This window comes from Eumetopias jubatus, unplaced genomic scaffold (assembly GCF_037043125.1).
Source record: "Eumetopias jubatus isolate StellerSeaLion01/CBP00866 unplaced genomic scaffold, mEumJub1_p1.0 scaffold_13, whole genome shotgun sequence".
Lineage (NCBI taxonomy): Eukaryota > Metazoa > Chordata > Mammalia > Carnivora > Otariidae > Eumetopias > Eumetopias jubatus.
Window position 1 is genome coordinate 80,943,083 of NW_028274819.1, and position 27,766 is coordinate 80,970,848.

Sequence of the window (27,766 nt, forward strand, 5' to 3'; positions counted from 1 at the left end):
GCCAAGGTTGAGAATCTTTATCTAAGGTTACTATATAATCAAATTCATGATCAATAAAAATAAAGGAAAAATTTTTACTTGCTTCTAAATTCACAATTCAAGATGCTAAGGAAGCTAGATACGCATATAATTCTGTGAATTCTTGCACTACTACAAGCTAATAAGACTAATACTCTCCCCAGCACATTTACTCATAATTTCTCCAGCAGAATTATCCTAAAACTCCAGCAGAATTATCCTAAAACTCTTCAAGCTCAAGCCTGTCATCTGAGGCCCAATTTTATTTCTACTTTTCTATAAAATTTTCATTAGTTTAAAATTACCTTTATCATAGGATTCCTCTGAATATTAACTAATTAAATGAGGTAAAATCTAATATCTGGCATATAGTAGGTACTTAATAAGTGTTCTTCCCTCTTGACTCTTTCTCTTCTGATTTCCTTATTTACATTGTTTACCTGTTGATGAACACTTAATTGTATGCAGTTTTGATATTTTTGTTCAGTTATTTGACTTTTTAAAGGACATGTCTCTTTTATTTTATGAAAATATATTTATTTACATTACATAATTTATCCTTTACACTCTATCATTTTTAAGAATAAATAGTGCTTGATTAAATGAGTGAAGAAATGAATGGACAGAGAATACATGAGGACCAATGTTTTCACATCTGTAGTTCCCAAGTAGTAACACAATAGTAATTCATGACTGTTTATTTATTGTATATTATTTTTAACATTCTAAGAGTTTTACTAACTTTTAGGTTTTTTTTAAGATTTTGTTTATTTATTTGACAGAGGGAGAGAAAGCACAAGCAGGGGGAGTGGCAGGCAGAGGGTGAGGAAGAAGCAGGCTTCCCACCAAGCAGAGAGCCCAATGCCAGGCCAATTCCAGCACCTCAGGATCAGGACCTGAGCCAAAGGCAGACACTTAACTGACTGAGCCACCCAGGCGCCCCAAACTTTTAGGTTTTTTAAAATGTTTTTGTTTAGCATTATTTTCTTTAGCTCTGTTTTAGATGAATACAAAGATATGTATTTAAAAATGTACAACATTAACGTTTGAGATATTTGTTTTTTTTTTCATATTTTTAAAAGAAATCTTAGTCAATTAAAAAATTCTAGGTAGGTCTCTAATTTATTAAAATAAAGTAATTTGCTTGCTGTTGCTTTCTTTTGGTAATATGCTGTTGAGTACAAGGAAAAAGGAAAAATTTTAAATATGAAAATAATGGAGAAAAAGTCTCGATATTTTTAGAAATTTTAAAGTGTGTCCTTTTTGGTCCTTACAGAAAGTGTGGACTATGGGCCAGTGTTTGTACAAGAGCCAGATGATATAATTTTCCCGACTGATTCTGATGAAAAGAAAGTAGCATTGAATTGTGAAGCTCGTGGCAACCCAGTTTCCAATTACAGGTAAAAGTTCACTGCTAATCATTTTTCTCAAGTCTAAAAATTCCCTTCAATGAGATTCTGACATTCCCAGGGATAATTATAATATCTCAAGTAATTTTTACATATTGTCTTCTGATTTTTCCAAAGATGGCTTCGAAATGGAACAGAAATAGATTTGGAAAGTGATTATCGCTACAGTTTGATAGACGGGACCTTCATTATAAGCAATCCAAGTGAAGCAAAGGATTCTGGTCATTATCAGTGTTTAGCAGCCAATACTTTTGGAAGTATTCTTAGTAGAGAAGCCATACTTCAATTTGCCTGTGAGTAAAGTATATGTTTTCTTCATGTATCTGTATATAGTATGTATACATATAATTTTACAGTTTGGCAAAAGCTTAATTAAGACCCCAAATTTTAATATAATGGTAAAATCTTGGTAAAGGTTAGAACTATATAAACAATGCATTCCTTTCTAAGATATTTTGAAACTCCCTGAAATGTTTGCCCTCTTCAAATAAACCCAAAACACTAATCTGGGAGGTTAAAAATACTATTCATGAATTCTTTTCCTCTGCCTTTTAAAACATCTACTTACCTGCTTTTACTTTTCTACTGTTTATTAGTCAAAATTTGCTATAGATTCTTTTGGGCATAAGATCATATATTCTAAAAATTCTGCTTAGTCAGGAAACTAAAGAAATACCTCTGAAATGCTAATGTTTCAGATTCCAACTATAATTTCTCACTCAGATGCCCCAAATTTTTAATTAGATAAAAGATACATACATATAATCAAACATATATACTAGAATCTATATTTTCTAAAATAGATCATTTATCTAATTAACTGTATATTGAGTCCTTAAAACTTGTGAAATTATTTAACTTATGATGAAGACTTATACCAAATTGAGGATAGGCTAACTGGGTAAAAACAACAACAACAACAACAACAACAACAAACAGTATCATTTCTCAGTAAAGAATCCTACTTGAATATAAATTCTTGAGGATTACAGTATCTAAAAAATAGGAGGGTAGGAATCTTTGTGTTAATAATTTAAATGTTACTTATATTGGGTATATAATTTATCACAAAATGGTTTTTAATTTAAAATTACATCCTGAAGAATGAAATAATTGATTTTTTTCTATATAATCTTCATCACGTATTATTTCTAATTAACCCAGAATCCAGACATCCTATTATAGGAGTGTGAAGGAAAAAGGAAAGAATAAAGGAATGATAATGGATTCAGAGCTAGGTCCCAGAAAAATCTAAATATTATCTTTTGAAATAAATTTGGCTAAGGTGTTCAGGCAGGACTTTACATACGCCAAACATACCAAGATAGTAACCTGAATATACTCCTTTTATTTTAGAAAATATTATGTGGTGTAACACAGAACCTAATACTTTTCATCATGCACATTAAAAGAGTAACCTAATAAACAAACAGCCCTCCTAATGGTTCCTCTGTAGAGTAGTCTTTTCAAGACAGAGACAGCAAATCCAGAGAATATGATGTATGAATACTAAGTGGCTTATACCTTTCTCTTTGGTCTATACTATGTGACACAAGTACACCAACTCATAATAGCTTATATGTCAATTGTTCTCCTCCAAATCACCAGTGGAGACAAAATATGCAAAGTTTTCTCTATGCTTCAGAGCAGAAATCTACTTATTGGAAGATCCAATGTGACTGTGTGACTGTGCAATCCTAGAATTTCTGCAAAGACCATTCACAATGATCAGATACTCACCCCCACCTGCAGTGAGCACATTGGCACCCCAGCATTTACAGTTCAATGACTAGGCAAGGAAAGCCCTATCTATCTTACTTATTCCATATCAAGCTGTCCTGAAATTAGACTAGAGCAATATTTGCTTTATTTTTAACTTAACATAAGGGTTAATATATATATGCATTCATTGGTGGCATCTTATGACCCTGCCTTTCCTCATCCCCACCCCACCTGACTCAACTGTGTTCTGAAGGCCAGATACATATATAAGAGCCCATAATGTGCCAGGTTGAAGCAGTTACTTACATAGGGAAGGCCACCTCTGCCTCAAAATTACTCGTCACCTAGATGCCATTATGTCCATTTGATAAAATTAGAAAATTAAGTCCTTTAGGTTTAGCTCTGTCTTTTTTCCAGAAGATCTTTGGTGGGGGGGGGGTGCAAATAAATATAGGTGGTAGAGAGGAGAATGAAGACTCCACCAACTTGCTTTCTAGTGTACTTGGTTATGAGCATGGGTGTTATGGGATTCTAGGAGTCAAGGTACTTTTGTGATTGGAAGAAAATTGAGCTAAGAACTTGGAAAGAAAAAAAGGAGCTTCTAAAAGGAAGTGAAAGGATACAAAGGTAAAGTAAGATTAAAAACTTGGTGGCAACTTTCCTTTACATCATGATTTTCTATGTCTAGCTTCATAGCTAGATAGATAATGTACTCACTACTTATTGTTTATAGAATGTTTAAAGGGTTTTTGCAGGTAGAGGAATGTTCAGCACTCTATACGTTTTAGAGCTGAAATCATTAATCTTTTATACCTATCAGCCACTATTTATGTAAAAATTTAAATATACAACTAGTATTTTAAAATTAATTTTTTCAGCCATGGGAAAAAGTAAAAACTAATACACTTTGTGAATTTAAATAATTAGCAAAACCTATGTAATCAAATTAAATATTCAAATCTAATACATAAGTCTGTTAAACATTTTAAATGTCATAAAATTAGGCAAAAGTTATAAATTATGAAATCGATTATAAAATTTTTATTAATACTTATAAATAAACTGTCTTGTACCTATTCTTGAGGTATACTTTTATGCTTTACTCAGTTTATAATATTTTTATTATATAAATATTTTTACCTTTTATACATCAGTTTCATCATATATAATCCATAAATTCATCAGATATGTCTTCTACACTGTGTAGTGCTATTGTGATCTTCTAAAGTGATCCTTTCTAAGGAGCATCATATTACCTAAACTGGAGTTCATTTCGGAGTTATAAGTCAATCCAATTTTGGTTGCTCCTTTCAAATGTGAGACCTATTTAATAGATGTGACCTCTCTTATAATTTGAACATTATTTTTGTTATATCAATAACACTTTAAATCTATAGCTTTCACATGGGCTTTACCTTTTGGAATATACATATTTGCTTAAAATGATGTGATTCTAAGACTTATTGGACAGTGTTAAATAAATGCCAGGTGAGTTTCCCCTAATTATATTCACAGAAAAAAGTACTAATCTATATTTTATAAATATATGCATATTTAATTGAAGACTCAAGATATCCATATAGTAACAATCCTATTACCAATAAAGAAAATAAAATTTATAAACATATCCTATTAGAGTCACTTTACTTTTTGCTTGGAAATTACATATGTATATTATACACATATGCATCATATTAAACTTTCTGATTCTGAGTATTAGAATCATATGAGATTTTGCAGATTCAACTTAGTTATATACATGCAAACTGTCACAATTTGGCTATTGGGACTCACTTAATGCTAGCTTCTTTGTCCTCTTATTAACCAGAACTTTATAAATATATTTTTAAATATTTATTTATTTATATTAGAGAGAGAGCGTGAGCAGGGTGAGGGGCAGAGGGAGAGAGAGAGAGAGATAATCCTCAGGCAGACTCCCCACTGAGCATGGAGCCTGATGGCAGGGCTTGATCCTAGGACCTTGAGATCATGACCTAAGCCAAAATCAAGAGATGGATGCGCAACTGACTGAGCCAACCAAGCGCCCCAACCAGAAATATATTTTAAAATATTCTAACTTTCCACTAATAATATTTTGATCCCCTACCCACATCCCAAGTCAATCAAAAGTTCAGCTACTTTTCATTGACCACAATGCATAATTTTATGGGAGACTAAAATCTAGATGCTAGAGATGCATATAAGACTGTTCCAAAAAAAAATAAATAAAAGACTGTTTCAAATAAGTTATGATAATGGGTAGAAAGACAGTATTACTAAACCATTTTAGTAAAACAGACTTTTAAAAAGAACATTCGTTTTTTAGGGCCTCAAGTGGCTTATATTCATTGAACAATTTATGTGGCAGGCAGTGCTCCAAGTGTTTTAAAATACATTAACTCATTTCATCCTCAAAACCAACATATGAGTTGTTATAAAACATAAATCCAGGGGCTCCTGGGTTGTTCAGTCTGTTAAGCATCCACCTTTGGCTTGGGTCGTGATCTCTGTCTTGGGATGGAACTCCATGACAGGCTGCCTGCTCAGCGGGAAGTCGGCTTCTCCCTGTCCCTCTGCTCCTCCCCTCTGTCCTTCTCTCTCTCTCTCAAATGTAAACAAACAAACAAAAACACATAAATCCAGGAGAGCCTGAGTGGCTCAATTGGTTAAGCGTCTAACTCTTGATTTCAGCTCAGGTCATGATCTCAGGATCCTGGGATCGAACCCTGCATCAGGCTCCCAGCTCAGTGGGGAGTCTGCTTGTCTCCCTCTACTTCTGCCCCTCACCCTGCTTGCATTCTCCCTCTCTCTCTCATGCTTAAGTAAATAAATATATCTTTAAAAATAAATAAATAAAATGTAAATCCATTTTGTACATGATAACTCTTACTTTAATAGTACTCAATCTTTCTCTATTCTAGTATAAATATGTATTGTATTCACTTTGATATACTCTTTGATTTTCAACTTCTCTCTCAAACTCTAATTATATTGTAATTTCTCAAAAGTCTTTTTATATTTGCTTCATCAACCTCCATTTTATAATCAATTTATTAACATCTATATGATATAACAAAAATATTAGCAACAAAAATAAGTATGTAATCATTCTGCATTTCTTATTGTTCAAATTTAGTTAATGAGCCACTTGCTTAATTTTTCTTATGGAAGTTTAAGAATTACCAGGTCTCTTTCTAGATCTGAAATTTTGGAAAATATGCTAATAATTTTGGGATATATACTAATAATGTTGGGATATATACTAGTTTTTGTATGTAATTATTTTTACTTATTTTCATATTTCCTCTTTTAATAAAAATCATTCCTCATAATTTATTGGATAATCTATGATTAGAACCTGAAGAGCTAAATTTTCTAAATGAACTTGAGACAGGACAAGATAACTGTGACTATTATCAGTAGCTGACAATGTCATCATAGATCCTGATTTTTGAAAGGAATGATGATAAAGAAGTGGGTATTGGCATCTTTACCTGGTGATGTAGGAATATGTGGAAAAATTAAATGTAAAATAAACTTGGTTTCTTGTAAAGTTTTTTACTCTTCACTTGTCACCCAATATATTAAAAAATATGAAATAACAAATGTATATTTATATAATAATTATTTTATTTTACTAATATATTTTATCTCAATCTCATTCCAAAGGGTATTTATTTGACTTGCTATATCAAATCATGCTTAAAAGGCAAATATGTAAATAAATAAATACAGCACCAGATAAAAAGACATTTCATAATAAGAGGTCAAGATAGTGTAGGCCATAATGTCTCATAATTATTGTGGCCAAGACATAAATATTTCCTTGGGACTCCCAGCAGTCAGAGCAAAAGGAAAAATATAGACATTTAAAGGACTTTAATTTCCCCTGAGTTCCTTAAAAGAAGGAACTCTTTTCTTGACATTTAATTCTCATTGAAATTTCTCATTCGAGGTTTTATATAAAGATCTTAACAATATTCCTACATCAGTTCAATAGCAAGTTTAATTAGCTTGACATAAAACCAAACCAATTCTTTAAATGTAACTGGATTTTAATCATGAAACTATTCACTTCATTCATTTTTAATTTTTTTTATTTTGATTTGAGCTACTAATGGATTTGAGAAACTGCTGCAGTCTTGCTCATTTTCCCTTTAACCTATCCTTTACGTGTCTAAATGTCTACCGTGAGGATCTTTTATTTAAAGTTCTCCCTACATGAATATTTATAAAAGTGGTTCAGCATAGTTAATGTTAATGATATACTTTAGCATTAATAAATATATACCTCATAAGGGAATAGTAAAAATTAGTGATGTAGAGAAGTCATGTCTGTGAATTATTTTTTAACTTCTGAAAGAAATAAATAAACACAAAGTTAGATAACTATTGTTAGTACTGATTGTTACTGGTTATCAATAACATTCATTGATAGTGATTATTTTTGACATAGTATACTTTATTCCTGTAACTTTTGTTCATCGTGAGGATAATTTCCTCACCTAGTGTAGTAATTTCTCTTCAGTGACAAGCAAGAATACACCATATAAAACTTTGTCACTCTATTAGCTTATTACCATGCTGATGAGAATTTGGAATTGATAATGTGACACTACACACTTTTCAAACATCCTTCAGATATCCAAAGCTCACAGCAATCTCTCCAAAATTTGGATTCTTAGAAATAATTCATACTAGCAAGTCAAACATAAAATGAATCAAGAATAAATAGTAAGTCAAACATAAAATGAATCAAGAATAAAATCTCCTCATGCTGTCTCTTGCTTTAAAATATCTTCATATGCCATCCCTGGTAAATTGATAGTTCATATCTAAATTTGAACATATTGCTTTTCAGGGCATTTAGATGATTTAGATGCAGAATATTCCATTAGTTTTCCTTGAAGCAGTTGATTAAAATAACCTCCTTAACTCTTTGAGAGATTATATGATTTTTATATACTTTGTATTTAAGCCCTTTAATTTAACCTTCCATTTTTATATAAAACTCAAAAATTACTTCTCTAGCTTTTCCAAAACTTCTTCACTTAAAGTAAAATTGACCTTAGACTTTAAAACCACATTTAACTATCATTTGTTACCTAATGAAATTATTTGAATAATTGCTAACTCCACAGTATATCCAAAGCTTTATTTCATTAGACTATGAGATTTTGTCCATAATAACTTCATTAAATCATTTGAATATCAACCTGAATGAATCACATTGTCATGGATAATTTTATTAGTTGTAAAATTATCTAATTTTATTACAAAATAAGTTGCTATTACTTTGTAATTTTGTTTTCTATAAACAAAACAACTATGTTTTTCTTTTATAAAATCATTACTCAAAGAATATGGTTTAAAACTTATCTTAAAAGGACAAGTGTTCTGACCATAATAGATATAATGATTATGAGCATATTACTCCTTGACAAGCTACAGTATGGATTCTTTGAGATCACAGAAAAAAATTTTTAATTAAAAATACATAAGTTTATGCTTTAAAGGGAAGTTATAATGAACTAATCAAAGTTGAAATCTGGGGCAGATTGTCCTCAAACCTTTAATTCTATGATATAATACTTTTGTATTTTATTTATCAAAATTTACCCAAACTCATATTTTCATTATTAATGGAAATCATGAATAACTCTTTCCATATGTGACAGTTGCCCTCCAGCAAAATGGACCATTTGCCTGGCTTGAACTTTGATCTCACTGCTCTTCCTCTTGTTTTTAAAAATGCAGAAAGGCAGGTGTTCACTCATATGATGTAAAGCGACCCACAAGGACCCAGATCAGGAATGTACAAATCCTCTGGCCCTTGCTGTTCAAGCCTGTTTACCAAATCCATTATTCTCTAATCCCTAGCAGAGTGTCTTTAGAGATTCTTTACCCACACAAAACATTCCAAGGCATAACAGTATAAAAAGGTTTTAAATCTCACTTGATTAAATAGCAGCTCCATCTCAGGATCATTTATAAAGATACTAGTATAAAACAAAAAAAGTATAAACAAAGGGGCAGATATTGAATATGTTTAATTTCTAAAATTATTTTATTCCACAAAAACTCTTTCAGGGACAAGTTAACACAGAACATGTATTACCTAGTCTGGAGGACTTCTTCGATTGCATTTCCATACCAAGTGCTAAACATTGCTACTCTTCATATGGATGGATGGATGACAGACAGATGGGTGGACAAATAGATATAGATGTATAGATGTGTATACACATAAATTTAACAATAACAAGAATAAGCAGCAATAGTTACTGAGCACTTAAAAGCCAAAAACTGTTAGGTATATTTAATGCATCATTACCCTCTTTAGTCTTCACATCAACCTTATTAAAGGAGTTGCATTATTGATTTAATTTATAAATGAAAAAAAAATAGTTAAGCTCAGGAATGTCAAATTATTTTCCCAACGTCACATGACTAGTAAATAATAAAACAGCACCTCCAACTCAAATATAACTTCAAACTTTATGCTTACAATCTGCCCTTTTCTATCCTATACCATACTTAATCATTCATTGCATTTTTTTGTTGTTTAACATATGTAGTTATTTTATTCATAGAACATTTATATGCATGTATCTTCTCTCTCTTGGGCATTGTTCTATATGTATAGGGAGCCTATAATGAACAATGCATATTCTCATAGACCTTAACACTAGCAAAATCAGTACAAATTTCTCCATTCCATATGTATTTCCTGAGTTCATACATTCATTATCTCCCTCCTGATCTACCAGAAAAATTGCCTGCCTACATACATTTTCTTCTCCTTAACATCTCTCTTCATCTTACCCTAACCCCAATAAAATCTCTCTGTATTGTTTTTCCTAAAATTATCTATGTAAAATATAATTCTCACCAGGTCATCCCTGCATAAATCTCTGATGGTTTACCATAATTGCAAAGAAATTTGTAATTCACTCTATACACTTTGAGAGTGGGCAGAGAAAATCAGAGTGCTGCTCTATGAAAATGTATCCAAGAAAATTCTATGGTGAAAGTCAAGTTAGGAGGTCATTTCAGTAATCTAAGTAAAAAGGACTTGAATTCCTGATGCACTGAATATAATCGATGTCTGTGGGAGAAGCTAAAATAAATGAGAATTTGCAAATGATTGAGTGGGGGTAGAAATGTAAAAAATATGGAAACATTAAAATGATATCAAGATTCTGAGCTTTGATCAATTCAATTGAACAACCCTTAATACTGTAACATAATAAAGTAACAAGGAGAAGAGGAGGTAATATTATTTTGACTTTCAGGAGAAAATACACAATATTTTAAAATATTGGTTGGTGCTCAGGAAAGGTGAAAGGTGAGAACTGGCCACAAAACACAAGGACAGACTCAATGAAATCAATATGATGTTTCATCAAGAGAAATTGTACTAGAAAGAAAAGAGAGTTAAGGCTCTAATCTGGAATATACACATTTCTCTGGTAGAAAGATAGTGAAGGGTAAAAAGAAAGGAGTTAGTGAAGGAGACAAGAATGGAATAAGCTAAGAGACGCAGAAGAAAGCCAATAAAATAGTGAAGTACAAATGGCATTTAGTTTTATTTTTTTGATGACATTCAGTTTTAAGGTGTCAACTGTCACTCTTGTCAAATGCTATAAGTAACACTCAAAAAAATGTTTGGACTTTGAGACCTTTAAAAACCAATTTTAGTAATGATAGACACAGATATCAGAATCCAAGGCATTTAAGTATAAGATATTATAGTGGTATTTGGTGGTAGATAGAAGAGAGTCTGTGTCGAAGAAGATTCTGAAAATACACAGTAGAGTCTAATTAGTGAAATGAATTTCTCCTGTCCAAGTAAGCTATAGGTATTCTCTAGATTTTAATCTCCTTCCAGGGACATAGTTTGCCATACAGAAGATACTAAGTGCTGTGAGATACTATGTTAATTAAAGTAAGATTTAGAGGGGCCCCCGGGTGGCTCAGTTGGTTGGGAGACTGCCTTCAGCTCAGGTCATGATCCCAGGGTCCTGGGATAAAGCCCCACATTGGGCTTCCTGCTCAGCGGGGAGCCTGCTTCTTCTTCTCCCTCTGCCTGCCACTCCCCCCTGCTGGTGCTCTCTCTCCCTCTCTCTCTCAAATAAATAAAATCTAAAAAAATAAAAATAAAACTTAGAGTTTAGACTCTCACATCTTGACTTACAAACTTAAATTAAGTAAAGGACCTTAAAACCACTCAGGGAGCTATACAATTTCCAGAAATATTTTCCTGATCCTTTCAACCTGATTTTTAACTCTGTATCCTCTAGAATCTTGATTTTTTTCAATGAAATACAACAACTATTAGCTTAAGATAAGTAGAACCACTTTATTCTCGCCATAATTTTGTGACACCTAGTGGAAGAATCACATGATGATTAGGTTTAGCTGATGTTTTTCTCACTACAAAGAATGAAAAGGAGAGGAACTAAGAGGATAACCCCTAATCAAGCCCAACTAGTTAGCTATGTATAGATCAGAAGGGCCTCGGCACCTGTGAATTCATGGCCCCAGTTTCTATGTGAGTTTTCTACAGTGTTTTTATTAAAATAAAGAAAACTTTTTTGTTTTGAATAAAATTTAGTACTTTAGGCAAATTCATGGGGTTTCTCATTATAAATCCTAATAAGTCTACTTATGTATCTGAAACAGGAGCTTTTTAATAAAAGTCCTCTTTATTGCAATGGCGACTTGTTCAAACTGTAAATGATGCTGCATAAGTCTGTGTTGGAGTTTCATATTAAAATACCCTTGTCATTTTTCATAGCTTTGTTTAAGATGCCCTCAGACATTGGCCATTTAACCTAGTCTATAAGTTAGATTAGCTACTCAAGTATATTTACGGGGTTACCATCTAAGGTTAAACTAAGATGGGACCAGGATGACCTCTATGCTAGGGTTACATTCTGTTAATTTGACAGGAATTAAGTGGCAAGTATGAAGTTTACTGGGGCATTAAGCCATTAAGCCTGTTTCAATGGATGTGGAGGTATTTAGACAAAGGATTACTATTCTTTATCTTCTTCTTTTCCTCCTACCCAAGGAACACTAATCTGATCAGCCTGTCCTTAAAACATTTAAAGGCTTCTAATCCATTCTAGAATAAAGTGCAAAGTTCCACAAATGGTCTCAAGGCCATTTATTATTTAGATTCTGTCTGTTTTTCCAGCTTCCTCTCCTATTACTCAAGCTATAGTGAACTAGATGCACTGTCCTAAGAGCATTTCATTCTTGTTACATGTGATAGTCTACCTGCCTGTGGGGCTACCATTCAACAACTAGCCTCCTCCCAACTTTCTGTCTCTGTCTCTCTCTGTATATATCACTGTATATATGTGTGTGTGTGTGTGTAAAATATATATATATATATAAAATACATATATAAAATATGTATTTATATATAATCTCACATGTTCTTTATTATATTTGTTTCTTATTAACATTGCATTACAACTATTTATGACAATCACCTTGGCTCCCAAGAGCCATTGTGAACTTGAGTACACCACTGACCTACAAGACTGAATTCATTGAAGATAGATTTTATGTCTCATTTATCTATTTATTTACTTTAGTTCAATACCCAAACTCTAACATGCAAGTTCATAGCCAATACTCAGTGAATGCTTAGAGAATGAGTAAGTGAATGAATGAATATCCTCAGCACCACAGTGGCCACTACCTTCAAAAAGAATCCCCTTCTGAGACCTATGAGAAGAATGATTCTTTAAGAGGTATATACATAGTCTTCTCTAACAAGTGTAACAGAAAATCAAAATGAGTAATGCAACTTATGCAGAAAATTTTTATAAATTATAAAGCTCATATACAGGGTAGTTATATTATTAATAAATGGACATTAATGGATATAATTAACATTGATATCAGAACAGGTGTTGATATCCAGTTTAAAGTTAGTAATTTCTTGGCTATTGCGGACATTGCTGCTACGAGCATAGCCAAACTGTGGAAAGAGATGAGATGTCCTTCAACAGATGAATGGATAAAGAAGATGTGGTCCATATATACAATGGAATATTACTCAGCCATCAGAAAGGATAAATACCCAACTTTTATGTCAACATGGATAGGACTGGAGGAGATTATGTTAAGTGAAATAGTCAAGCAGAGAAAGTCAATTATCATATGGTTTCACTTATTTGGAACATAAGGAATAGCACAGAGGACATTAGGAGAAGGAAGAGAAAAATGAAGGGGGGGAATAGGAGGTAGAGATGAACCATGAGAGCTATGGACTCTGAGAAATAAACAGGGTTTTAGAGGGGAGGGGGTGGGAGGATGGTTTAGCCCGGTGATGGGTATTAAGGAGGGCACGTACTGCATGGAGCACTGGGTGTTATGCTAAAACAATGGATCGTGGATCACCACATTAAAAACTAATGACTAACAAAACATAATAAAATTAAAAAATAAAATAAAAAAGTAAAGTTAGAAATTTCTTTACATATTATTGTGCATACTATTGGTAATATCCTCCATATTACAATAGACGTCTGATGCAAACTAAGGTATTCCAAAGAAACATTAAAAAGTCACCTTTTTTTAAAATGTTTTATTTATTTATTTTTTAAGATTTTATTTATTTATTTTTTTATTAATTTTTTATTGTTATGTTAATCACCATATATTACATCATTAGTTTTTGGTGCAGTGTTCCATGATTCATTGTTTGTTCATAACACCCAGTGCTCCATGCAGAACGTGCCCTCCTCAAAACCCATCACCAGGCTAACCGATCCCCCTACCCCCCTCCCCTCTAGAACCCTCAGTTTGTTTTTCAGAGTCCATCATCTCTCATGGTTCGTCTCCCCCTCTGACATACTCCCTTTTTCTTCCTCTCCTGTTATCTTCTTCTTTTTCTTTTTTCTTAAAATATGTTGCGTTATTTGTTTCAGAAGTACAGAACTGTGATTCAACAGTCTTGCACAATTCACAGCGCTTACCGTAGCACATACCCTCCCCAATGTCTATCACCCAGCCACCCCATCCCTCCCACCCCCAACCACTCCAGTAACACTCAGTTTCTTTCCTGAGATTAAGAATTCCTCATATCAGTGAGGTCATGTGATACATGTCTTTCTCTGATTGACTTATTTCACTCAGCATAACACCCTCCAGTTCCATCCACGTCGTTGCAAATGGCAAGATCTCATTCCTTTTGATGGCTGCATAATATTCCATTGTGTATATATACCACATCTTCTTTATCCATTCATCTGTCGATGGGCATCTTGGCCTTTTTATAAAAGTAATTTCAGATATGTCCCTGATCGTAGATAGAAGAAAGCTAACTTCACATTTTAAAAGTGGTTCTAGAATTCTAGCAACATCTCTCTATTCCTATGCGATGAATATTTCCTATTCATTTCATAGCCTCAATGGATTGTAAACTTAGAGTCAGGAAATAGTGATAGAATTTATCAAACTAAGCAACCAAAACTTGCTGTTAAGTTCTTTAGGGATGTATATGTAAATGTTATTTTATTTTAGTTGTCAACATTAGTGTGTCTACCATATGCCACTGCTATAATTCATGTCAAAAGATCCAGAAATAATATTTAACATAATTTAATATTTAATATAATTAATATTTTTAGAATCTTGAAAAAAATAAATATTTGCCTCACAATACTTTTTTTTTAAAGATTTTATTTATTTATTTGAGAGAGAGAATGAGAGAGAGAGAGAGAGAGAGCACACGAGAGGGGGGAAGGTCAGAGGGAGAAGCAGACTCCCCGCTGAGCAGGGAGCCCAATGCAGGACTTGATCCTGGGACTCCAGGATCATGACCTGAGCCGAAGGCAGTCGCCCAACCAACTGAGCCACCCAGGCGCCCTTGCCTCCCAATTCTTAATAGATAGAGGAATTTAGAGAATTGTCTTCCATAGTAGTTCACAAGAAATTAGATGGTATTTTATTTATTTATTTTTATTGTTATTGTTATGTTATTCACCATACATTACATCATTAGTTTTAGATGTAGTGTTCCATGATTCATTGTTTGTGCATAACACCCTGTGCTCCATGCAGAACATGCCCTCTTTAATACCCATCACCAGGCTAACCCATCCCCCACCCCCTCCCCTCTAGAACCCTCAGTTTGTTTTTCAGAATCCATAGTCTCTCATGGTTTGTCTCCCCCTCCGATTCCCCCCCTTCATTTTTCCCCTCCTGCTATCTTCTTCCTTTTTTTTTTCTTAACATATATTGCATTATTTGTTTCAGAGGTACAGATCTGTGATTCAACAGTCTTGCACAATTCACAGCGCTCACCATAGCACATACCCTCCCCAATGTCTATCACCCAACCACCCCATTCCTCCCACCTGACCCTGACTCCAGCAACCCTCAGTTTGTTTCCTGAGATTAAGAATTCCTCATATCAGTGAGGTCATATGATACATGTCTTTCTCTGATTGACTTATTTCACTCAGCATAACACCCTCCAGTTCCATCCACATCGTTGCAAATGGCAAGATCTCATTCCTTTTGATGGCTGCCTAAAATTCCACTGTATATATATACCACCTCTTCTTTATCCATTCATCTGTCAATGGACATCTTGGCTCTTTCCACAGTTTGGCTATTGTGGACATTGCTGCTATTTAAAAGGATTACATCTGTCATGACAAAACAACTAAAAATATGTCTATAAATTGTCAGTAAGAAGATCAAATGAGGTGATTAATATCAATTCTGTTTTCATAAACATAGTAAATCATTCATCTAAGAAATCATAATTGTAACAGACATTTAATTATAATTTATGGAATTTCACAAGCAGTAATTAAATTCACAAAAAACAAATAATATAATTGTTTAGATGGAACTAGCATGTTTATTTTAAAAAATTCTAAATTCCTATACACCAATATGCAAGCAGACCTAGAAGGCTTGTTTCACAATAATTATTTTTTAATTCCTTTATAAGACCACAAGAACTGAAAAAGTTATCAATGTTTTACTTGTTTTGATTTAAAAAAATTCTTGATAGTTAAATAGGATTATGTATTTTCCTCTAGAGAATATTTTATGCCAGTGTTTTTATTCAATTTCTTATTTTGTATTTTAGAAACTTTTTCCAGTTTTTTCTTAAAATACTATCTAAATATTTTTTATCTTAGTTGACTTGCCCACTATGAGATTAAGAAAAGCAAGCCTCGGGGCACCTGGGTGGCTCAGTCATTAAGCGTCTGCCTTCAGCTCGGATCATGATCCCAGGGTCCTGGGATTGAGTCCCACATCGGGCTCCCTGCTCGGCTGGAAGCCTGCTTCTCTCTCTCCCTCTCCACTCCCCTTGCTGTGTTCCCTCTCTCGCTGTGTCTCTCTCTGTCAAATAAATAAAATCTTTAAAAAAAAAAAAGTAAGGCTCTTTGTACATGAAATAAACACCATAATGAAAATAACTGTAATTATCAATTTGCATAATTTAATTTATTTTAACTGTTAGATACTTATATAGTATTTATATTTAATGATATTAGCATTAATAGTATATAATAAAATACTAACAATAATTGCTAAGATTTTAGTGATTATTATGTGTCAGACACTGAGGTAAGCTTTTTGCATATAATTTTATATTCAATTTCAAAGAAAAAATAACATAATTTATGCATTATCCACACTTAAATATATTGAAAATTAGGAAGCTGTCTGAAGGAGGGAGCTCACTTCTCCAATGTGACATAGTTAATAAAATTCAAAAGTGAAATTCAAGTCTTGTTCTATCTGATTCTAGATCCAGATCTCTTAATAAAATTTTTGCAGACTTTCTGTACGTGATATCCCATTAAACCACCCAAGCAGCCCTGAAGTTATGCTGAGTGGTCTCATAGACTCTCATTTTGAGATCAGAAAATTGAAACGAAGGATGCCTGGTTGGCTCAGTCGGTTAAGCATCTGCCTCCGGCTCAGGTCCTGGGATGGAGTCCCTCATCGGGCTCCTGGCTCAGCAGGAAGCCTGATTTTGCCTCTGCTTATGCTCTCTCTGACAAATAAAATCTAAAAAAAAAGGAAAATTGAAATGATAAAGGTGTTGTATTGTACTTGTGGCCACACAGCTAAAAGACTTGAACTTGGGGCACCTGGGTGGCTCAGTTGGTTAAGCGTCTGCCTTCGGCCCAGGGTCCTGGGATCAAGTCCCGCATCAGGCTCCCTGCCCTGCAGGAAGCCTGCTTCTCCCTCTCCCTCTGCCCCTGCTTGTGTTACTTCTCTCGCTGTCTCTCTCTGTCAAATACATAAATAAATATTAAAAAAAAAAGACTTGAACCTATTCTAGGTAATATATCTGATGTACTTATACACATTTATACTTCAGGGTATTCACATATGACTACTTTCTGGTCTCTTTTATCCCGGGGGCTTATCTATTCAGATTGATTAGGCCAATACAATGCTACACAGAGAGCACACATACCAACTGCTTTCACTCTAATGCTATTTTTTCAAATAAATCAAGTGATGCATAATTTTGTATTATGTTGAGAAGTTCTCATTGGTTTTATTAATGTGCATGTGAAACTCAAAATAGACCAAATTATAAAAGAGGTAAAATAAATAGAATTCATGCAATTTCACTATCAGTACGAGGTCACACTCGATTCAGGAGATACATGGAGACTGTGGTGGTCTCAGTAATGTCTTTATCTTCCAAAATAAGCTCCATTCAGTCTGCTGCAGTTACTTTAGAATAAGGTCTAACCTTAGAAATTAAGGATATCCAGATACCGTACTTTATTTTTTCTCTCTCTCTCTTAGAAATTTTATTGGTCCTGGGGAAAGGAAGGCAGACATCCCCACCTTCTGCCTCTTGGCGAGAGTACCACAATCTCTCACTGCTTCCCCTTGCTGCAGATGGAGAGGGTCAGGTGCTCCGGGGAGGCCATGAAGGCCTTGAGTTTGGGCCAGGTGCAGAAGTGCGCCACTAGGCTGAGAGCAGGGGTAATGAGTGCAGGCAGCCTGGGGCCAGAACCTGGTGAATCAGCAGCAAGTCCAGCAGGTTGTAGTCCACGAAGGAGGGCTGGTTCTGGGACAGTAGAGTCTCAAAGACTTCAGGTGCCCTGGTGGTGGCTTCACACACTCCTCCTTGCCTGCTTTGTAGCTGGTGCAGATGAGGATGACGTATTTGCTGTGTAGATCCTTGATGCCGTCATTCATCACGTCCACCAGGGCCACAGCTGTCTGGTCCTTTCCGAACAGTGCAGGGCAGAGGCCCAGGTGTGTCAGAAAAACACTGGACTGATACAGGGTAAGAGCTCCGTCCTGGAACTTGGGAAGCTGACTAGCTGACCATCAGTTGACTGGCTTGTAGTGTTTTTCTACTCTCAAAACTAATGGAAGCAAGGTTTAACTGTGGTCCAAATTTTATGATCTGAGTTTTTATGTTTCGGAAATACTTGTAATATAAAATCTGTGCCTATTAATCTAATTACAGTTAGTTCATTTTCTTCCTAATATAATCTGGATGTCATCATAAATATGGATAAAGCTAAATGACTATATATAAAACATAAAAATTAACTGTCAACGTAATCTTGTTTACCTTCACAACTCTGGCAGGCACCTCTGTGTCATTTTGAATATGAGATTTTCTTGGATGTTGTCAAACACATTTCAGCATTACTAGCTAAGGAAAAATAAAATATTTCAAAACAAACACTTTACATTGTCTTTTTGAACTAGAAATACTTGTCCTTGCCTACGGTCCATTGAAACTCTTCTGCCACAAAATGAGATCCTTCATCTTTGCTTCAACAGATGTTTTTTTTTTTTTAACCCGGCCTCTGCCATAGCGACAGATAATCATCTCCCTATAAGACTATAAAACAGAATTGCTTTTCTTTATTCATAGATTATATAGGCTTATCTCATTCCTAAAATGTATAACCTTGCACAGAGTGGAAAAAAAAGAACAAAAAAACCTCATGTACATTTTAATACAACCCTGCATTTAAATTTAACTTTCATAATTATCATTCTTTTAAAATGAAATTTAAAATGTATTTCATTATTTAGTTTAGAAAATAATTATTGATTAATCTTTATTCATATATAATTTTCAAATAGTAAATCACTAGTAAATGACAAGAATAGGAAAAGTACCAGGCCCAGCAGATGATTCAAATGATTAGCTTTAAAAGGATCTTAGAGAAAAGCAGCTCACCAGACATTCTACTCTTCCATAAATATAATGGCTTGTTAGAGAAATTTCCACCTCCTAAGACCTCATTTAATAAACCAGCTGGCTTTTCTCAATTGCATAATAAAGGCATATAACCTGGTGATTCAATTTACCTTAATGATGATAAATTCTAAAGGTTGATGTGCAGGTGTGTGTGTGTGTGTGTGTGTGTATTGTGTGTGTTAAGAAGTGTCTTTGCTTACACTAAAAGGACTGAATACTTATTCTAGGCTATAAAATTGCACTACTTTATTATAAAATATTAATTATAATCAAAATTATAAATCAGCATTAGCATAAGAAAGGAAATTGAGAGCTTGTTGTGTTTCAGATAATATATCTATCCTATTTATGACTTCTCTGTTATTGAAGAATAAAATAGGGAATAAGTTACTTGTTTTTGTTTTTTATTTTTCCATGAAAGAGGAGCTTAATACAATGAAAGATAGATATAGAATAACACAGATATTTTTCCTTTATTTAGGACTAAATCAATGAGAGCAGTTATGGACTGGGAGGTAAAGAAACTGAGTAGTATAAATCATGGGAAACAATGGAAGAGAGATTTTCCAGTACAGGGATTTGTTTGCCAACCACATCAAATGCAATTGATTTATTTGTGGGTAATAAGGATAAAGAAGCTATATTTGTCAATAAAGAGAGCAGTGTTGAATATAAAGACAGTATTTCCATTAAAGGAATGAGGTAGAAGTTAGTATTCAAGATGTGAAGCGTATGGTAAAAAAAAAAAAAAAATGCAAAAAAAATTTCTTCTTTAAAAGTTAGGCAGTGGATGGATAGTGAGAGTTAAATAGTAAGTTAAGAAAGCCACAATAGTAAACACTGTATTCTATTGAAAAAATAGTAAGTTCTTTTTACTCTTCAACAGTAAAATCCATGGGTGTTCTTCTAGCTTCACCTTCTTCCTCACTTTCCACTCAGTTAATTTTTAACAATATTGAGGTCTCCTAACCATATTTAAATTGAACAGTTAATCATGAAATAGGCTTTCATTGTCAGCATTGTATAGAATATAGGTCTTTTCATTGAATTATACTCACATGTAAATGGAAAAATTTACCAAAAAAAAAAAAATCACCTTCATCCCATTTGAAGCTTATAATCATCTCTAACCACCCAAAATTGTGTCTTTGCAGAGAGCTGCAGTAGAAATGTTGGCTTTAATTTGATTTATCCACTGTCTGACGACATTACCTATAGCCCTATCCTGACGTTTTCTGTGATGCTCAGATATTTTAAAAGTACTTCATTCCTAAATCAATCAACATTTCACCTGTATAAGTCTCATCAGTTTGAGAGAATTTACTTTTATATATCACATTCTTTTAATGTTTTTCCTCCCTGATGCTCCACATCATATTTAGTATCTGTTTTGTTTCTGTTCTTAATCCTGTTTTTTTACTGTGTATAGGCATTCCCAAGTTTTGCGCAACTTTCTCCCTCTCTCTTTCCCTCCCCTTCCCTCTCTCTCTCTCTCTCTCTCTCGTTTCCATAAACTACCTCAGACACCATGTCTCATTTTCAACTATTATCTTTATGTAGGATAAATTCATATCTCCTAAACCCATGTCTTTTTTTCTGACTGTATTTCTAATAGCTGGTGCCATACTGCCTGTTGAATATCTCCTGTAGCACCACAATTTCAATTCATCTTCGTGCCATAAAAATCTGCCAGCTTCTGAATTTCTCTTTTGTAGGTTGTACCAATGATATCAGACTAGAAAACTTAGGAACATCATTGATTGCCTGTCTTCATTATCTCATACTCCACCATATCCAACCAATTTCCAAGTAATTTTCACATAACCATCCTTTCCTTACTAAAGCTCAACCACCCTAGTTGAAATCCTTAATGTACTTTCTACATGATTGTTGTAATAGCTTCCTGAATGGTTTAAACGATCATCACTCCTCATCTTCCTATACCTCAGTTCTTATCAAGACTTCCCTCTGCTTAAAAACAATCATGTTCCACTGAGTACTAATACAAATAAGTAACTGCACATCTGGACTCAACCAATCTTCCCAGATACCATCTCCTACTTTTGATGCACATTTATTATTTACTACAGGTAATTTGTAATATCCCTTCTTCTCTCTGCCTCATACAGATCAACTGCTCTGGAGTGCCTTCTTATTTCTGTAGCTATTGATATCTCACATCTCCTTCAGGTTATAAACCACATGCCCTGTTTTCCATAAATTTTTTCTTGATTTTTCCCAAAACACTCTCTGAGACCCTCTGTAATGACAGCTTTTTTTAAAACTCTGTTTATGTTACTTAAAGCCCCCAAATCGGGGTTCAAATACAGCCTACCAGTAGGAAAATTAGGACAAGTTAAAAACTGCTTTCTCATTGGTAAAATAGGGATAATATTAGTATCAGTCTCATAAGACTGATACAAGAAATACATGGGGAAAGATATGTAAACCTGCTTCTTGACATCCATGAGATCAGGGATCTTTGTTTTGCTTACTAATATATTCCAAGTGCCTTAAATGGTGCCTTGCACATATTTTTAAGCGTATAATCTGTAGAATAGTATAAAAATATTAATATTTTTAACTTAATATTATTAAGATTAAGGACACTATTGTTATTTATATATTGTTTTGTTTCCTTTACCAGACAAGGCAATCTTTCTACTAGGTATTTATTGAACGCTTACAATGAAATAGTTACTATCCTGTCACTGTTATTATTCCTGCTTTTATGTCTTTTTTGGCCCCTGATTCTCTGCTATCTTCCTACATATTTTGGCACTAGTAGTCCATCTTTAGCCCTCTTCTGACCTCATTCTGTGCACTCTTCTTGAATGATATTATTACTCTTGTCTCCCATCTGGTACTATGCTCCAGCCCCACATAGTCTTTCCTTGATGCCACAAAGCCACTTGCACAGAGGGTCTTATTAAGAGTCATACCGACAGAAATTCTCATTCCCTGGATCCAACTCTCCCTCTTTCTCTTCATCACATCTCAGCTCTGATGTCATTTTCTTCAAAAAGACATACCCAAACTCTCTAACTAATTTTAAAATATAGTTATTTTCTTTTAATATGTGTCATAATGAAACTCTTTTCCTCTGAGTTTTTAGGAATTGGTTATCACATCAATATTTTAGCAAACTAATGAAAAAGGCAATGACTTTTTTCTATGTTTATTATATAATGATTCACATATAAACGTATGAAAATGTATACTCTCTTCTTAAAGCAGAGTCATATGCCACAATTATTGTTTACCTCCACTAAGAGCCATAAATACTTCAAATATTTGTGAACACTTAAAGATAAATACAATCACTGGCATATAATAAACATGCATTAACTTAATAAATGAATATCAGTAATAGGAAGAGGAATCAGTTGTTTCTGCCTTGATCTATATAACATTAACAAGATACCTATTTTATGCCAGGTATTATAGTAGGTGTCTTCCATCTCTATCTGTCTTGAGAACTTTTATTTATCCCTGATTTATATCAAATGTCACCTTTACTTTTTAATACCCTCTGTGTATCCTTCTCCCCTCTATGCTTCAGTAGCATATTATACATTGCTGTGTTGTTGCAGTTTTCATATAATCTATATGTTTTCACTATAAGAGTATAAATGCCTAAAAGGTCAGAACAAAATCTTTGAATCCTTAAGAAGAAGAACTCTTACTGGGACATAATAAATGTATATTGGATTAACAAAAGAATATCAGATACCGGGGTGCCTGAGGGGTGGCTCAGTTGGTTAAGCTTCTGACTCTTGATTTCGGCTCAGGTCATGATCTCAGGGTCATGAACTCGAGCCCCACATCAGGCTCCGCACTGGGCATGGAGCCTGCTTGAGATTCTCTCTCTCCCTTTCCTTTGCTCCCGTTTTCTGTGCTCTTTCTCTCTCTCTAAAAAAATAAAAAAGAATACCAGATACCAGAGGAAGAATTCAAATAACCTTTCTACATATATCCATACTAGGTATGGATATACATACTATGAAAATTATAATAACATAGCCCCTAATCAAATTATTTCATTTTGCCAGGATAAAATATTTATGGAGAAAATATTTATAACTTATAAGTTTATAAATATAATATTTATATATCAAGATTAATAGAATCTGATACAAAATAATTTAGAAATAATTTATGAATATAATTTCATATAAGGAATTAAGAAAACATCTATTTTAAGTAATCTAAATAATCATTTATAATGAAGTAGAAATATAATTTTTAGATAAAAATAGCTGAGACAGATTATACTTATCTCATAATTACCAAAAACTTTCTTTCTAAAATATAAAATAAAAATTATTTGCCTAAGCCACCTGGAAGTCTTTTACAGACCATTAATTAATAGTAATGAGTGATTTGTTTAGCTTATTGCATTTTCCAAAACTCATTAAATCTGGGCTTGTATGTAGCCTGCTTTGGTTTCACTTGTTTTAATTAATTTTTGATGATTTAAGACAATAGTCATATGGATTCAAGTTTGTTTGTTGTTTGTTTTCTTTCCTTGCCTCACAGCATAGTGGTAACTTGCTATTCCTATTTATATATATTTTAAAATGCAGTAGTCTGTCTTGAGAGTGCTACTGGGTTTTATATTATATTGCCATATTTTAGTAATATCACATTAGCAGCATCCAGGAATATATAAGGGTAGTTACTCTAGCTTCTGGAATGTTCTGAGGATGTAATTTGTAATAGGAAGGAATGTGATCTTACAGACTATTTAGGTGGTTTCCAAGCAGCTTGTCAGGAGTGCTCTTGCTTTGAAGTGCACTTCTGAGTATAGAAAGCCAGTAAGCTCTCCTTTATTTTCACACTCAAAAAATTTAGGAACTGGCACAACTCAACAATTTCCTTGGCACATATTATGAGTACAGAAATTCTGTTTCCTTATCCTACATTATTAGTATCTGCTTCATTTAAAATAAAAGCTTATCTTTTTTAAGATTTTATTTATTTATTTATTTGACAGAGAGAGACACAGCGAGAGAGGGAACACAAGCAGGGGGAGTGGGAGAGGGAGAAGCAGGCTTCCCACTGAGCAGGGAACCCGATGTGGGGCTCGATCCCGGGACCCTGGTACCATGACCTGAGCCGAAGGCAGACGCTTCACCATCTGAGCTACCCAGGCGCCCCAAGCTTATCTTTTAAGAATTGCCAATGTTATATTTGGTATAGTATAAGGTGCCTAAAATAATGTAATTTTAATTCTCAGTATGATCCTGCAGGAAAACCATGTTTATTATAGTTTGCTGCTGAGAAAACTGAGGCCCAAAGAAATTGAAGTTCTTTTTCATGGTCTGTTTAAAATCTTCCCAAAACTCAGGGTGCCTACCATCCCTGGTGGAGTTAAGGTTCTTGGACACTTGGTGCTGATAGGGCATACATCTTGTGCCTCCTAGCCACTTGACACCATTGTCAGAGCTTAGATTCAAGAACTAAGGCTAAAATGAGTTGAGTTCTACTGTTATGTGAATCAGAGTCGGGACTACTAATTTACTGCTGTAGCCATTTGTGGAGGAAGTCTCACAGGGAGCTGGAACCGGCTGGGTTCAGTCTGTGGGTACTAATGCCACGTTATATTTCAGCTCCTTGGGCTCCCTCCCCTGTGGACATGTCTCTTCCCCAAGAGGCACACTGTAGTGCACTATTTATCAACCCCCATTACAACTTCTTGTATCATCTGTATAAAAGAATAGGGTTGCTTGGGAAACAGTGATTTTTAGGCCACTAGGAAGTGTGGAGATATTTGGGGACTTTTATAATTTTAGTGAGTGGAAACTACTTGAGGTAATTGCCACACGGAATACATTGAATAAGGCAACAATCCTAAAGGGCCATACAGATATTTAGAAATAAACGTTGGATTCCAACACTGATCTAGGTGATTCTAAAGCTTGTGTTTTTTCGACTAATTTTCTCTTCAAAAAAAGTGCAATACACCTGTTACTTCTTGCAGTCAGGATCACTGTTTTCTAGATCCAAGAGCTGTAGAAAGAGACCATTCTCTTATGGTCTGTAGAAAGAGATCGTCTTTCCTACTCTTAATGTTTTGTGTTTTTTGTTTTTTTGTTTTTTTTTGGTACGACAAGGAGGCAGCATAAGGGTGGTGTTTTAAATAAACATGCATTTACGGAGTGGGAGATGAAGCATGAGAGACTATGGACTTGGAGAAACAAACAGGATTCTAGAGGGGAGGGGGTGGGGAGATGGGTTAGCCTGGTGATGGGTATTAAAGATGGCACGTTCTGCATGGAGCACTGGGTGTTACATGCAAACAATGAATCATGGAACACAGCATCAAAAACTAATGATGTAATGTATGGTGATTAACATAACATAATAAAAAATAAAAAATAGAAATGAAAAAAATAAACATGCATTTATTGAGCACCTACTGTGTGCCAGTACCATGCTGGTTCCTATGGCAAAGAACTGGTGTATTAGGTTTCTTTTGCTGCTGTGATAAATGACCACAAATTTCGTGGCTTAAGTGGTACACTTTTATTATCTTACAGTTCTGTGGGATAGTTCAACATGGGTCTCAGTGAGGTAAAATCAAGGGTGAGCAAGCAGTCCTTTCTGGAAGCCCTAAGGAATAATCAGTTACCTTGTTTTTCCGAGTTTGTAGAGGATGCCTAATTTTTTTGTCTTGTGACCCCTTTTCTCCATCTTCAAAGCCAGCAGCATAGTGTCTCTTTGCTTCCATCATCACACCTGATTCTCTTTTTCTGCCTCCCTCTATTTTTAAGAACACTTTTGATTACATTGGGCCCACCTGGATAACCCAGGAAACTCTGCTTATATTAAGATCAACTGATTAGTAGCCTTAATTATAGGTAAAAATTTAATTCCCTTTTTTCATGTAACCTAACATATTCAAAAATTCCAAGATTCAGACATGGACAATGTTGGGAGAATGTTATTCTGCCTATCACACTGAAAAGGAGGAAATGGCCTAAGATGTACCAGAGGAGAGATACACAAGAGATAACACAAGAAATGTACCTGAAACAAAGAACAAATCATCATGTAAGAAAATATGTAATTATAACAATTATACTCATACCTAAATTCAACATTTATTGAAAATTTATTATGTACCAGGCTTTTTTTATATAATGATTGTCTAAATTTTCAAAACAACATTTAAAGGTAAGAAGCACCAATCCTATTTTGATAAAGTTAAACAGGCTTACACTTGCCCAGGTTCTCCCAGCTAATAAGTATGGAAATGGGATTTTAACTTAGGTCTCTGATTTCAAAGTCTGTGCTCCAGTTTGTAGAATATTCATATAATGAAACAGGATTTAGAGCATGATTCCAACTCAGTACACAGCATTGAAAAGTGCAATTAGTATGTAGTTGCAGTAAAACAGTAAGGAGGCATAAGGGAGGTGGAGAAAAACTGTTCATCACAGTAGGTGCCAAGCAGTATAGTGTGAGGTGGGGAAGATCAACTGTAATGGTACACATGAAGCTTTGTGTTGAGGAGGTAGGGAGATAAATTTTGACAGTAAAAATGAGGGAGATTTTTGCTGGTCTATAATCTCTTGAGTCTGTGCTTGAATGGATAAACTAGAGGGACATCTGTAGGTTTTAAAAAAGTGAGAGAATTGATGAAATTATGTTTTAGAGACATTAGTCTGAGCAAAACAAAGGACAATTGGGAAAGAAGATAGATTAAAACACACAAACAGGCAATTGCAGTGATTTCAACACCAAATGACATGGTACATTTAGAGTGTAGGTGACCAATAATCAGACTACAATAGCCTCTTATTGAGTACCACTTGTTCTATATACCTATATGAGATCTCAAAATTAATATTTTGAAAACTTCTTTAAACCTCATAAAAAATAAGTTCCAGGGAAATTTAAGAGGTTAATTCTCTCCACGTTTTTTGCTAGGTTTAGGCCTTAAAAGATTTATAAAATAGTAATTTACATACATTTGCATATCTGGACCTGTGAATTCAGTGAGGCACAGTTTCGTACACATTACTGAGAGGGAACTGAAACTCTGAGAAATGGTGATTTGTCAAAATCTAGTGATGATTTCAATTCTGAACTTACTGAAAAGCCTTGCCTTTTTCTTCTATAGATGTTGAATAGTAGATAAATATAAATAAAATCAAAACTTTTAACATATCGTACATGAAAAAGATCCTGAGTTTTATTTCTTATGAAATTGGCATAATATTAAACCTTAATTCTTTAAAAAGAACTCTAGCAAGCATAAAATTGATCTCTTCAGCTATCTACTTGTTAAATCTCCTTTCTATCTGCCAAAATTGCTGTCTTATTTTCTTCCTTATATTCATTATAAATGCATGGCTGAAATCCACTCATT

General features: G+C 34.0%; 1 protein-coding gene across 1 annotated transcript in view; it reads left to right on the plus strand.

Annotated features, from left to right (window-relative positions):
- Positions 1-27,766, plus strand: part of CNTN5 (contactin 5) — a gene marked incomplete at its 5' end in the record, with an annotated part of 571,224 nt that overhangs the window by 26,824 nt on the left and 516,634 nt on the right. Inside the window, 2 exons of the mRNA XM_088017513.1 lie at positions 1,295-1,418; positions 1,545-1,720. Coding sequence (XP_087873639.1) covers positions 1,295-1,418; positions 1,545-1,720 — 300 coding nt within the window. The remainder of the gene's footprint in view (positions 1-1,294; positions 1,419-1,544; positions 1,721-27,766) is intronic.